This window comes from Notamacropus eugenii, chromosome 2, assembly GCF_028372415.1.
Source record: "Notamacropus eugenii isolate mMacEug1 chromosome 2, mMacEug1.pri_v2, whole genome shotgun sequence".
NCBI classification, from domain to species: Eukaryota; Metazoa; Chordata; class Mammalia; order Diprotodontia; family Macropodidae; genus Notamacropus; species Notamacropus eugenii.
This window is the reverse complement of record NC_092873.1, coordinates 396,456,656-396,471,700: the sequence shown is the minus strand read 5'-3', so window position 1 is coordinate 396,471,700 and position 15,045 is coordinate 396,456,656. Positions and strand designations below refer to the sequence as shown.

General features: G+C 37.5%; 1 protein-coding gene across 2 annotated transcripts in view; it reads right to left on the bottom strand.

Annotated features, from left to right (window-relative positions):
• ACTN2 (actinin alpha 2) overlaps positions 1-15,045 on the bottom strand; it is a 96,498-nt gene that overhangs the window by 34,172 nt on the left and 47,281 nt on the right. For both annotated transcript variants that reach the window (XM_072647558.1, XM_072647557.1), the window contains exons 2-6: positions 13,436-13,550; positions 11,657-11,776; positions 10,737-10,823; positions 4,930-5,017; positions 2,789-2,867 (exon numbers count right to left, since the gene is read on the bottom strand). In XM_072647558.1, the coding sequence (XP_072503659.1) occupies positions 2,789-2,867; positions 4,930-5,017; positions 10,737-10,823; positions 11,657-11,776; positions 13,436-13,550 (489 nt within the window). The remainder of the gene's footprint in view (positions 1-2,788; positions 2,868-4,929; positions 5,018-10,736; positions 10,824-11,656; positions 11,777-13,435; positions 13,551-15,045) is intronic.

The following is a 15,045-nucleotide window of genomic DNA, read 5'->3' as shown; positions in this document are numbered from 1 at the left end:
GATCACAGTGTAATGATACAGTACTGATTAAAGCAGCTGAATAAAGTTTTCTAGCCTTTCAGGGTACATAATTGTTTCAGTCAAAATTTTTTTCAACCAAATGTGAGTATTAACTTAAGAAAGCACATAAATCACCTGATTGAAAAGCAACTTTATTTCATCAATTAAATGGTAATGGTAATCTACTCTAATGCTAATATTTGCTAAGTTATATAAAAATTTTTAAGTTAAAAATCTGGTATTAAACTAACAGTTTTAAATAGCTAAACAATATTTAACTTCAAGGACACCATCTTGAAATATAAACTTCTGGAGATGAAGGAGAGCTTATATATACATGTTACCATGTTAGCGATGTTAGATTGATTTTTTTTTAATGTTTTAGCCATTTTAGGTGGTCATAGGCTAATTCAAGAAGAATGACCATGTGTTGAACCAAAAACGTAATTAGCCAAAAAAAATGGAGAGAATCATTTCATAATCCATCCTTTATTTTCCACCATAAAGATGCAATGTGTGTATTTGTGAACTGCTTTGAAAGTATATCCAAGCATTTGAATATATGATAGGAAATGATGATGATATAGATAGCTAAATTTACTATCATTATCTCTACCTCCAACTAACTCTTGATCTCTATAAGATAAAGAAGAGGAACCGGGACTTTTCCTCATTGATAACACACAACCATGGTGGTACTAAGATGTGGTGTTTTTTTAACCTAGAAGGAACTTTATAATAATACTCTAGAATCCTAGGTTTTCAGAGTTGAAATGGGCTTTAAAGGTCACTTGGTATAGTACATCTGAGAAGGTATCTCTTCTACAGCTTCTCTAACTAGTATTCATCTAGCTTCATTTAAAAGTCCTTTAATGGATAGGGAACTTATTGTCTACTGAAGCAGTTCACTCCACTTTTGGAGAATTCTGTTGGGAAGTTTTTATTTATATGAGATTGAAATCTGTTTTTTAACAAATTTCTAGATTTTTGAGCTGGACAGGATCTTAAATATCATGTAGTCTTAACCATCTGACTTTATAGATGAGGCCTAGAGAGATGTGATTTTCATGAGGTCATATAGACAGTAAGTGGCAGAATCAGGATTTGAACTCAGGTCCCCTGACTCTAAATCCACACTCCTTCCTCTGTACCAGACCAACTCGACTTCCATTTGCATGTCCAACACTTTAATTTTGCAGATGGGAAAAAAAGCAAACTGTACAAACTGAGAAACTATGGTCACCCAATTCTCTCATCTATGGCATTATCTTATTTCAGATGCATTGTCTAAATCAGGGGTGGGGAACCTGCAGCCTCGAGGCCACATGTGGTCCTCAAGGTCCTCAGGTGTTACCCTTTGACTAAATCCAAACTTCACAGACCAAGTCCAGGTGCCCTAACCCTGGTCTAAATAATAACCAGTAAATCCTTTGTGTGATACCCAAGTCTGCGGTGTCCAGCCTGATGCAGAAATTCAGGGCAATTACTCTTCTACCTCTTCCCTCAGTCACACAGGTGAGAACAATATAATACAGGATCAAACTCCATGCTCAACAACAAAAATAAAGATATTCTCAAAATACTCAACTAAGCACAGCAGCCACCAGAAGGAAATTTTTTGTTTGCCTTACCACCATCTGAAAGATTTGTTTACCAGTTGTGAGTTATGTTGCCACTGACATCACTTTCAGGGTAGAAGAGCAAAACACCCTAAAAGCTTAGGAGGGGTGAGGGTTTGCTTTAATTTGAAGATGGATGGGCAGAATGGTATAAAAGAACAAAATTCTGGACCTGCTACCAAGAAACCTAGAGCTGAGCGATGGTGCTGACATAACCAGTTGCATGGTATTGTATAAGTAATTTAACCTCTGTGAGCTTTTTCTTAGCTAAAAAGTGAGGATAAGGTGTTTACATGACCTACTTCACAAGGCTGTTGCAATCAAGGAATACTAGAAACTCTAAACTGCTACATAAACGCGAGTTTCCACATTCACTCCTTGGTTTCCATATCTGTAAAATGAGAATGGTATTTGTGCCAGAGTTGTTGTCCAGAAAGTGCTCTAGTCTAAACCATATAGCACTACGTAAACGTGAATTAATATGGTCTCTACTTTCAAACTAGTGAGAAAGCACATCGAAGAAGACACTTAAGCTCTACAATTTAACCTTGCTTAAAGATCGCATCCTTTCTTCTCTAGGATTGTAAACTATATTTAATATGCTGTGCCTGTCTCCTAACATTTGAACCTAACATTTGAAACCAAATTCACCAGCATTAAATATGACTGTATTTACAATTAAGTGAACCTGAAAAGAAAAAGGAAACCCAAGAGGAGAGTTTGAACTTCCTCCCAGACTTAGAACAGATTCACAATCCATGAAGTAAAATCTGCAAGAAATGATATATTTGGACTATTGGTTAAATCAAACTAAATCAATCTATCAATTCATAGTCTGGATGAAAAAGGAAGATCTGGGGCTTTTTCCTTGAGAAATCCAATTTAATTTAATCAGACAAACACTTATCAAACCCTCTGCTAGCAGCTAGGAGTGCAAAGACAGAACAGTAAAAGACACACATATGTCTGACCCAGCAGCCATGCTTCTTGCTCATGGGAAGGGTTAGATCAGGCAGCACTACTGTTTTTTAAAGATCTTTTCTGGGCGGGGCGGGGGGAAGCATATCCAGAGTTAGTTCAGTGCTATTGTGCTCATTCTTAAGAGAACATGCCAAAGTAACACAAGTCAGGACCCTGAGGGGGCAGCATGCTGTGTCACCTAGAATGACCTTATTAAGCTTTGAGTAGTCAATGAGGTCAGGTCGATGTCTGTGGATGAGCGCACAGAGTCCAAGGCCATCTTTCCAGCTTCACAAGGAATTAAAAAGAATGGGAATACAAGTTAATCAAGTCATTGGTTACATTGGCACAGTGCTGGGCTTGGTCTCATTCTTCTCTAAACTCGGACGTTAATCCTTTATTTTGTGGGGGTCAGGGACCGCAGGAGCTCTCTAATTTTTCTTCCCTTCTCCCTTGCACTTACAAATACCACCACCATCTTTCCCAAACCCTTTACCAAAACTCAGACTTACCAGAGATGAGCTTCTCCTCATAGAACTAAACAATAGTCTTGTACTGTAGTTCTGATTTTAAGGCTTTGGGTTGTTTGCTTGGGAACTAACCACCAAGTATAACATTGTTTCTATGGGAAAACACTTTCAGAGCTCTGAACAGCCAATTTAGAGATCTGTTTTTGGAATACAATCTATTTGTAAACTAGGAACTTGTATTATATGACTATTATAAACTACAAATTCTAATTCTATCTTCTTTGTAGTTAAAGTCCCCTTACTATGAACTTTCTGTAAATATTAACAATAAATGTAAATCTCATTAAAGTCCTGTTACTTTAACTATGAGCTTACCTGGGACAGAGCTAATAAAAATGATTAGAAAAAAATTTTTTTTTACAATGAGGCCAATAGGGATTGGAACTAGGGCACCAAGATTCCTTGATTTCATCTGAATTTCACAGAAGTGAAAGTCTAAGGAATGTTGGAGTACTGTGAATAGCTGGGAGTGGGGGTGGAGAGAGGGAAGAAGGGAATGGAGAAAGAGAGAGAGAGAGAAAGAAAGAGAGAGAGCCAGCACAAAGATTGAGATTCAGACATTATCTGTTATTAGAGAACTATAAAAGGCATTTATCTTACGAAGTATCATTTTTTTTTTTTTTTTGCATTCAGAAAAGGCTCATTCTAGCTCATGTACTAATAAGTCAACTCAGGTATATAGCCTGTGAGTCTTTAATGACCTTCATGTCTTCTGTTCTTTACTAGCCTTTGGGCTAATTTGCTACTCATGAGTCTACTATATAGGGTCAAGAAAAGGGAGCAAAAGCTCTTAAGTTTTTCTTCTATGTGACTACAGGAAAAAGGGTGAGAGGACAGAAAACAAAGAACTAATATAAAGTTCTTAGATTATGTTCGAATCACACTGACTCATGCAGTCCCTCTTGTCTATATTTCCCTACTGCTAATAAGGGTAAGTCCAAACTTTCTATTTTGATATTCAAGGTCTTTCATTTTGCCTATCCAATTTTAACTCTCAAATCTTCTATAGATACCCCTCTACTCTAAGTCAACCTTGTGTTGGTGTCACACACAGGATGTTCTCCATCCTGTTGCCACATCATTGCTTAGGTTGTCTAATCTGTTGAGACTGTTCACTTCCCTTCTGTCCATCAGTTCAAATTCTCATTCGATAGATATGCCAATATTACTTTTTCCCTGAAGCATCCCAAAAGTGAAGCCATAATCTTGCCTTTACTTTGTATTCTTCCAGTAGTAGATATCATATTATGTCACACTCCCTCAGAATTGCTCTACAGTTGTTCTGTGTACCTAAAATGTTGCCTTCTAAACTGGAAGAACTTAAGGCTTTTTGTTCTTTTCTGTTGTCTAGGATACCTGGCACAGTGAATGCTTAATAAATATTTGTTTAAATAATTACCCATGTTATTGACACAGTGTTCTAGTATAGCTATTGAAACCTAGCAAGAAGGTTATTACTGGATTTTGGAGAAATGCAGGTTGGGACTCAATTCTTCTGGCCCTATCAAATAAAGATTCCTTCCTTTCCTTTCCTTCTCTTTGTCTATCTGCTAAAGGCCGAAATCTAGTCATTTTGATTAAGTATTCTGACATTTCACAACTTCTATTCCAAAAAACTCAGTCTTGTTTGAGGAGATTTGTATTTCTTGCATGCAAAATTTTGTTCCCAGGCAAAACTGGACATCAGAAATTCCGTATTCATAGAAAGACATTTTTCTCATCACTGGAGGAGAGGAAAAGTGCTAGTATGAACAAACATTTATTCTCTCCACCACTCATTGATTCTAATGTAATTTTTACAAAGGATCGTGATGTCTTACCTAGTATGGAAATTCTGAATATTTACATTCCTGTAAGGGGCAGTTTTCCTCTGGCACCACAGAAGCAGACCTTCTTTAGCAGAGGTTTCTGTAATGAAAACCAGAGAAAAGTCTACAGGAGAAAAAACACAACTGGGTTCACAAGGCATCACTACCCAAGCAAAGACCTCTGGGGTGGCTACTGACAAAAGCTGGAACCACTGCTAACATTTTTTACAGACGAGGATCACAAGAACATTAGACTCAGGCTGTTCATTCTCTTCTACAAATATTATAATACAACAAAGGAATAAGATAAAGGGAATTTAGGATCAGCAGTAAATGTAGAAAATTTGGTAGGAAATATAAAGAACTTAACTTTAGAGAAATTAACAACTTCCTAGGGCTTCCCAAATGTGCAAATAAGCCAGCATCCGTAGTTCTGCGTTGCTGGGAGATACAAGTTAAACTAGAATGCAGTTATCTACTGCTACAGGACATTAGGTAAACTGGAAACATGGCTACAATACCTAGTCCAAGAACAATCGATTTTAGGGTTCTTAGTGTGTGTTCATCATTGGCCCCACAAGAACAACACGATCACAGAACCATAGATCTCCTGCTGGAAGGACCTTAGATACTGAATTCAGCTCTCTTAAATTACAGATAAGAAATCTGAGGCTTAGAGAAGGGAGGCAAATTGCTAAAGGCCACACATTAAGTGGCAGAGGCAGGATTCAAATGCCTACATCCAACATTCTTTCCAGTATACTATGCACCCTCCATGATATACCAAGGAAGCAAAATCTATTTGGGGACAGTTCTCCCCATATATAATATTCTTTTTATAAATGGGTAGACTTATTTCTAATTTTTACAATAAGAGGTAGACCTATCTTTAAAAAAACTTATTTAAAATATTCCATTGAAGCAGACCATATCCCCCAAAGTGATTCAGGTCTAATCTATTAAAAAAAAAAAGACAATATCATTAGAAAATTATATTTGTGAAAAATCCTTTCATTTAAATGGTAAACTCACAGAGGGTTACAGTGAGCTCATTAAAGAATAATGACTCGATGAAATCTAAATTACTAAGGTAATTTGTTAACAACTGTGCTGAAGGCTAAAAAGAGTCTGCCTAAAGAAGAGTTTTATGCTTTGGTTTTTTTTTCATTTAATTGTTGGTTGGTTGTTTTGAGGAAAGTCTGTCTAATAAACACACCCTATAAAAATGCTAGAAAATGCCAAGTACTAATTTGACAGATTGTACCTAGGCTATTAAGCAATATCCAGAATTATAACACTTTTGGCACTCTAATTTTCCTTCAGGACAGTCATATATGGATGATGTCATTAATATGTAATTTTTAAAATGTGGTAAAATCTTAATGGATTCATAATGTAACTGTTTAAAATCTGTGACGACTCAGATGTTTAGTGGTCAACATTTATCTTGTATGATCTAGTTTAATAAGGGTTTTCTGGGTGAGATAATGCAACAGTAAAAACATGATTACAGGCAAGTAGGTGAAAATGTTCATGTAGGTTTCTTTTTTAAGTTATTTATATATGGGACAATTGATAGAATCACAGTAAATTAGAGCTAGAAGGGACCTTGGAGATATTTTGCAAATGAACAAATAGTAGAACAAAAGTGAATTATCTAAGATCACAGAGCTAACAAGTAATAACGGTGAAAAATGAACCCAGATCTTAGCCCGTTTTCCATTGGACCCTATTGCCTCGCTACTTAGAGAAGTTATAAATTGAACTAAATAAATCATTCTTATTTATTTAAACAGATCGGAAAAGAACCATACATTTCCTACTTTGGTTGGAATTGTTCTATGTCCTTTAAGAAAAAGTTATTTTCTTTAAGGATTTTGTTATTATTTTATAATTAATTTTATTAAATTGTATTTATGATTTATATAAATCATTAATTTTGTACGGAGACACAGGAGTCTTGTCCTCTATGACTTACAGAAATTTGAGCCATATGTGAATAGTCTGCTCAGTAGCATCAGTGTAGCAATGTAGAGCCCCTGTGGAAGGATATGAGGGGCTCTACATGGGCACTGAGGCACTATGTATTGCAATAAGCTTGTCCTTGTGTTTGTGTGGCTTCAAGGGAGGCAGAATAGACAACTCTAGCCCTCTTCTCCTCCAACCCTTCTTCAAGAGAGACTTTCATTCCTGCCAGGAGGGGGAAGAAGGAGTTTGGGCCAGAAGCCACTCTGCTCTCCTCCAAGGCAGGGTGGGTGCTGGGTTAGAGATACAGCTATACCTATAAGCAGATGACTAGATTCCATGGCCTGGAAGGTAAATCCCAAGTGCCCTGGGAACAGACATGTGCCCCTTCACCCTTCCTACTTCTAGCCCAATTCACATAAACAACCTTTGTAGAGATGGGATCTGGCAATAACTTTAGCAGATGCTAGATGGCACAGTGGACAGTGTGACAGACTTGAAGTGAGAAAGGCTAGAGTTCAAATCCAGGTTTAGACACTTAATAGTTGTGTGATTCTGGACAGGTCATTTAACCTCTTTATCTCAGTTTTCTCATCTGTAAAAGGGGATAATAATAACAGATACCTCAGAGGGCTGTGGTGAGGATCAAATGAGATAGCAACCCTGTGAGGTAGGGCTGTTAAGAAAGTGGGGGGCCGCAATAACAGCTAGCATTTACGTCATTTATATACAGCTTTAAAGTTTGTCAAGACCCTTTACAAACCCTAAAGCACCATCAAATGCTAGCTGTTATTATTATTTCACTACATGTTCAGGAGCCACAGCAACTGAAGACCCAGAAAAGAAAGTTTTCACCAACAAAGGCAATGTCAAATGCTTCACATTAGGCACAAATATAGTTTTATCAATGGAAATGGTATTTAAAAATATATATTACCATCTGCTTTGCCATTGCACCCTAAGGACCACTGGGCTTTTCCATCTAACTTGCACATATGGATTGTGTCTCCTATTAAAATGTGAGCTCCCTGAGAACAAGGACTGACTGTCTTGCTTTTCTATGTCTGTATTCAGCTTTTACTTGTGCTTTGCACAGAGTAAGAGCCTAATAAATGATTTTTCATCCATTCATTCACTTATACCCTTGCTGCTTAAAAACACAATCATGTTTTGTCCAACCTCAAAAAAACCCTCACTACATCCTGCTATACTGCCCAGCTATTCTGTACCATATCTTTCCTCTCCTTTTCTGCTCAAATGTTTGAAAAAGTTATCTATACTTAGTGACTCCACTTCCTCTTTCACTGTCTTCTAAAATCACTACAATCTAGCTTCTGACTTCACCAATCAATGGAAACTGCTCTCTTTCAAATAACCAGTGATCTCTTAATTGCCAAACATAATGGCCTTTTCCTACTCCTTACTCTTTTTGACCTCTCTGAATCATTTGATAGGGTTGATTTTGTCCAATTGGAAACTTTCTTCTCTTTGGGTCTTTATGATACTGCCTTCCTTTGGTCCTCCTACAGGACTGATTATTCCCTCTTAGCTACCTTTGCTAGCTCTTCAGACTCTTCTCCTCACTTAACAGTGAGTTTTCTGTAATAGCATCCTGTGTTTTTTATCTGTTTTCTCTCTATACCATTTCACTGGGTGATCTCATCAGTTCCCATGGGTTCAATTACCATCCCTATGTTGATAATTCTTAGATCTATACATCCAGCTCTAGTCTCTCTTTTTAACTCCTATCTCACATTTCAAACTGCTGCTGGACATTTCAAACTGGATTTTCTGTGGGTACTTCAAATGCAACATATCCAAACCAGAACTCATCTTTCCCACAAAATCTGCCCTCTTTCCCAACTATAAGCATTGAGGGCACTACCAACCTCTCAGTCTCCCAAGTTCACAACCTTGTCATCCTCCTCAACTCCTTACTCTCACTCATCTCACATATTACTAAATGTTGTCATTTCTATGTGAACAATACCTCTCTATATCTTCTTCTCTCCAATAACTGGCTGCCATGCCAGTTCAGGTCCTTAACACCTCTTGCCTGGACTATTGGAATAGCCTTCTAACAGGTCTTCCTACCTCAACCTTCTCCCTCCTCCAAACTGTCCTTCACATAGCTGCCAAGATGATTATTAAAGCATAGGTCTACCCATGTCACTCTCCCTGCTCCAAAAACTCTAGCTCTCTATTACCTTCAAGATCAAATAGAAAGTCCTCTCCACAACCTCACCCCTTCCTGCCTTTCTAGTCTTCTCACACTTTACTCTCCTTCATTTACTCTTTGGGTCAATAATACCAGCCTATTTGCTGTTCTTTGCACATCTACCATCTCCATGCATTTGGACTGGCTGTCTCCTGAAGCCTGGAGCACTATAACTTTCTTACCTCCACCTCTTGTCATCCCTGACTTCTTTTAAGACTCAGTTCAATTACTACCCTCTACTAGAGGCCTTCATGTTCTCCCTCGACACTTGGGCCTTTCCTTCTAAGGTTATCTTCCTCCTCCTCTGTAAGTATTTTAAATGAAACTGTTTACATATTGTCCCCCCATTACTATGTAAGTTCCTTGAGGGCAGGGATTATTTTCATGTTTGATTTTCATGTTTTTCCAAGCACAAGTTCCAGGAACATAGTAAATGTTTAATAAATGCTTGCTGATTGACTGATTGATGTGCTTATGCAAAGGTCTTCAACGTCTTAAAGAGTAACCCAAACTCTACTGTAAACACTTTGAGAGCAAGGTTTGTGCCTCATATCCCAAAGTGCCTATCACAGTGCCTTGAACTGATTAATAACTAGAAGGGGTTAGCACTAGAAGATGTCCTGGAACTCTGATGGAATATGAAAATAAAAAGTTGGAGCTCCAATGTTTGGTTAATGAAGGCAGGTCAAGTTAAGTCATGGATGTGGAATAAACAGGAATCTCCTCAAACAGACCTGTAGCTAGTTAGACAGTTGGTAATTTCAGGCTAAATAGAAAATCTATTTTGAGAGAAATCAACTTAACACCTTTTAGCAGTAATGAATAGATCAAAATATTTATAAATTGAGTGGGAGTAAAAGACAAGTGATTTTCATCTTCACTGGAGATTCAAAGCTTTAAACTGTCCTTTCTGTGAAGCAGTGATGGCTAGGGAGAGAGCCACCACAAAAAGTCAAGATTCTGTTAAGAAAGGAAGACTTGATTTTTAATAAATTCTTTCTGTACCTGAAATTCTTTTTGTTTTAGCTATAAGCCCAAATATTTCAAACAGATAGCTGTATTCATTGCACTTATTTGTAATCCTGTAATAAATATTTAAGAACTAAATATCTGTACATTTTCCTAGCTACTTGTGCTCTGAACATAGCACTAATCCTTTCTACAAAGATTCCACCCCCAGGAATGACACAGCATTGCTTAAGCCCAGTCTAACAAGAGTTATTATTTATACTGCACTTTAAGGTTTGCAAAATGCTTTACATCTATTATCTCATTTGTTCTCTACAACAATTCAGCAAGCTAGATGCTATTATTATCCCCATTTTGTAGATGAGGAAACTAAGACTCAGAGAAGATAAGTAAGTAGCCTAGAATCACACAGTTAGTAAGTGTTTGAAACTGAATGTAGACTCTGGTCTTTCTGATTCTAAGTCCAGCACTCTATCCACTTTGATACCTAGCTGCCCAAGGCAAATATAATTCTGAAGCAGAATGCTCTTGTTCCTAAATGGGTTCAATCTTATAACCGACTCTTCAAGTTTAGAAAACAAAGTTCAGTTTGTAGAATACATTTCATTTTCACCGCTTGCTACAATTTTTTTTTAAACATATTCAGGTTATCTCCCATATACTTTACCTTCCACTGAAATATCCTGGATCGCAAAGCGGAGGATGATGGTCCAGATCATACCCAGCGTCATTTTCACATTGCCATCAACAATTTCTGCAGACAAGAAGAAAACAACATTAGAAACAAATTCTACAACATTATCTGAACATACTTACCATTGCACTCTTTCAACAGCGATGCCTTTAATTACATCCAAGAATGAAAAGAATTGTTACATTTCTATAGGCCCACAGTATAATTACAATCCTTATGCTAATGTCTTCAAATGTGGTACAGGGGCCCAAATTCCTCAGCCCCTGGATAAATTCAGAATTGACTCAAAAGCACAAATCTTGCTGAAAATATTTGACTAAAATCAACCAATTAATTTTTCATCTTCTAAGAATCCATTAGGGAAAATGTTCAACAATCAGACATGGACAGTTAAGTCTCAGGAAGCATGTTACCTCTACCTAGACTCTACTAGTAGGCTTTACTAAGCCTGAACGGGTCACAGGAGTCAATGACCAACAGGGTAAGACATTTTCAGTTTCTGTCAACTTATAATGTATAACCATTAATATGAGAGAGTGAACAAGCATTTATATAGTACCTATTATGTACTGTTCTAAGCGCGTTTGACAAATATTATCTCATGTTATCCTCACAACAACCCTGCCAGGCAGGTGCTATTACTATTCTCATTTTACAGTTGAGGAAACTGGGGCACACAGAGATTAAATGACTTGTTCAGGGTCATATAGCTAATGTCTGCGGCCAGATTTGAACTCAGGTAAGCTCAGTGCTCACCTATGCCCTGTGCCACCAGTCGTCCCTACTATGACAGTATTTTATGTTTGTATAGAGTTTTATGTTTTTTGGACCCCTTTCATCCCTCTCTCATTTTGCTCTCACAACACCATCATGAGATTAGTGTCTCAGCTTACCTTCAGCACCAATGGATACCAGTTTCACGCCCTTACTGGCTATGTAATCCAGGGCCTTATTGACGTTGGCAATTTTGTGGAAGCGCATTTTTCCTCTGTCAGGTTTAGACAACCTTTCACCTGTGAGGAAAAAAATGGTACACATACAACAGACTACTGGTTACACCAGGTTATAGACCCAAGACAATAAAATTCAGAATCCAAGATTTCTTAAAGAAAATTTTCTTGGCAGGATTCTAATGACCACTTGGTGATGCGAAACAATTTATTTTGGTTCACTGAAACAAACCAGGAGGAGAAAATAACCTGTAACATGAAATCAGCTACTCTAATCCCAGGAAGCCAATCAATCAGTGACTTTCAGATAAAACAGAGCTCAAGATAAAGTGAAGTGCTATAAACATGCAGGTTTCTGAAACCTGTTACTGAAGTTTGGTTTGAAATACTGAGGCTCTTACAGATGAGTTGAGGGAGTTAGGATTGTGCCACTGAATCATTCTAAGCTGCTGGCTAGCCCTTGGGAGAAGCCAAAAAACCTAAACTCAGCTTTCTGAGCTGACTACCAGGAACTGACATTTATTCCAGTGACCTCAGTAGCCAGTATATAGAGACATGGACCTTGAAGGGAAATCTGCCTTACTCTCTCATGGTCACAGTTCTTGACAGTAAATTTGAAGTCTTTAAAACCAAAGCCAGATATATGAATTATAAGGCAAAAATAGTCTCAACGGCGTTTATGCTCACTTATTCAGCATTATGCTAACAACTAAATATGGGCTCTGAAAAAAATTTTATCTATTCCACAGCATAGTATCTAAGGTGAGGCCTTAAGAGTGGCATAAGGCCTATTGTGGAACTAGCAGATTTAAAGAGTCAGGCACCTTCCACACACGTGACTGGGCTTTATTTGTTCCTGTATGTTTGCCCCTCCATACACATACTATGTAAAAAACTGTATGCGCATACTCTGGCTATATGTTCCCAATACATATGACCCTTCTTAACAATGTGCTTCTCCACACATGTTCTTAATAATGTACTTAACCATGTGCCTCTCCACGCATACTCCCACTGTGTGGGAAAGTATACCCCAGGTCTATGAGAGATATATTCTCCTGTTAATTTTCTTACCATTCTTTTTAATATAATGCCTTTGCTTTGAGGGGGGAAAAAGTATGTAAATTCTAGATACATACATTCTAGCATCATGAAGAAGTGAGGGAAAGGAAAATAGCAAGGGTGGATTGGGGAGGACATGGTATCCTTGTTTCTCAAAGTAGGAGACCTAAATATTACCTTGAAAAGAGAAAACTGGGAAATGAGTTTACAGTAGAATTTAGCTAGTTTTCAGGATAGATAAAAGATCTCCAGGAAGACAAGAACTTTGCCAAAGATTAGTTTCTAATGTTGCAATTACAAACCTTGAATACCTTTCAAAGGAAAACTCAGTAAATTCATCTTGGAACAGACAGAAAAACTAATTCAACTACATGGTTTACAAAGTGTTTTCCTCAAAACAGCCCTCTAAGGCAGATAACAAATAATTTCTCCATTTTACAGATGAGGAAACGCGACCACTGATGTGATATGACTTCTGCAATCACAAAGCTATTAAGTCTCACATCTAAGATATGAACCAGATTAGAGTCAAGGCTTGAACCTGTGCTTCAAGGGGATACATTCAGAGCTCTTTTCACTCAAGAGATAGCACACTGAGTTAAGTAGGCAGAAGACAGAAGCCTTAGAGGTTATAACTGTGAAAACTGCTTTACCACCAACCTGAAATGACTTCCAAAAGAAGCATGAGCTTAAGGCCATTCCTGAAATCTTCCTCAATGTTCTCAATCTGGGTACCAGCTTTTCTTAGATGAGAATTACACCAGGCAGTAAATGTCTAGAAGGTAAAACAAACATTTATCAAAACAATTAGAAAATTACCTCTTGAAAACTATCCAATCTCACACATATTCTGAAGAGTGCAAAGAGGACTTTGGGTCCTGTTCAGTCTTCTACAGGAGGAAAAGGAACATGAAAGACACAGGTAAAATTGAAGCCTTAAGGCAAGTATTTAATAAGGTTTGCTTGTTTGATGAAATACCCAGAAGAACTCCTGCCTGAACTTAAAAGACTATGACCACTGGCTTATTCACATGCTGCCTTGAATAGTCACCCCCATAGCAAATAATGGCTTTTTCTGCCTTTAACCTCACAAACACTTTGTGCCTTTTCAAATATCTGTCGAATATTATTTTATGTTTATGCATCATATTCCCCAGTTAGAGCCAAAGCAACACAAAGCCAAGGAACAGGTCTTATCTTAAATTTTGTATCAAACTTAGGCCCAGTGGGTACTTAATAAATACTGGATTTTGTTGTTTATATTCTCTATAGTTTTATCTCATCAACTATAGCTCTTAATGATAAAGATTTTAAATCTTTTCTTCCAGGCCTGTGTTTCCCTTACAACTCACTCACTCAATCAACAAGCATTTTTAATCATTTACTATGTGCCAGCATTGTGCTAAGTGCTGGAGATAAAATGTTAGTCACATAACACTGTCTGCCCTCAGGGAGCTCACATTCTGATGGGGAGATGACATTCAAATGGACAGATTGTAGCAGCACCCAGAGGTGAGATGGAAGAGCATTCCAGACATGGAGGACAGCCAGTGTAAAAGGCATGGACATGGGAAATGGATGGAGTGTCAAGTGTCAGGAGTAGCAAACAGATCAGCTGGCTTATCAAGTCACAGGAGGGGAGGGAAGTGAAAGAAAATTAGAAAGATAAGAGGATCAGGTGAAGAAGGGTTTCTAATGTAAAACAGATGATTTTATATTTTTTCCTTGACAAAATAGGGAGCCACTGGAGTTTATTAAGAATGGAGACCTACTATGGTCTCCTAGAATGGTTAGACCTACTATGTATGCCACCAGTAAAATGCTTTTGTTTCCTAACTGGGATTAGATTCCTCCTCTTATGCAAATTTCGATATAACTTGTTAGGTATGTCTAAGCACACTTTATAATCATACTTTGTCCAGGGCTTTTATTAGCTTGGCAACTTTCAATGAAATGAAATAATCCCTCTTCCCAGATTTTGGGGTGAGAGATTGAGACGGAAATTTGTTACTGCATCAGGAGGTAAAACTCAAGAGTACATTTTGCTCACATAAACAATTGTTATAGATAGTTATTAGGGTTAAATAGGCAAAAAGTATCATGAAGCCAAACTATCAACTTACAGTGAATTTCTCAAACACATTAGTTCATAGATTGAATCCTGCCCATAAAATGAAATGGGGATAAAATAATTCATATCACTCTCTGCTCTACAGAGTAAGAAAAAAAACATTTTGTGTGTGCTCTATGTAGATCTCAGCTTAGTGTGG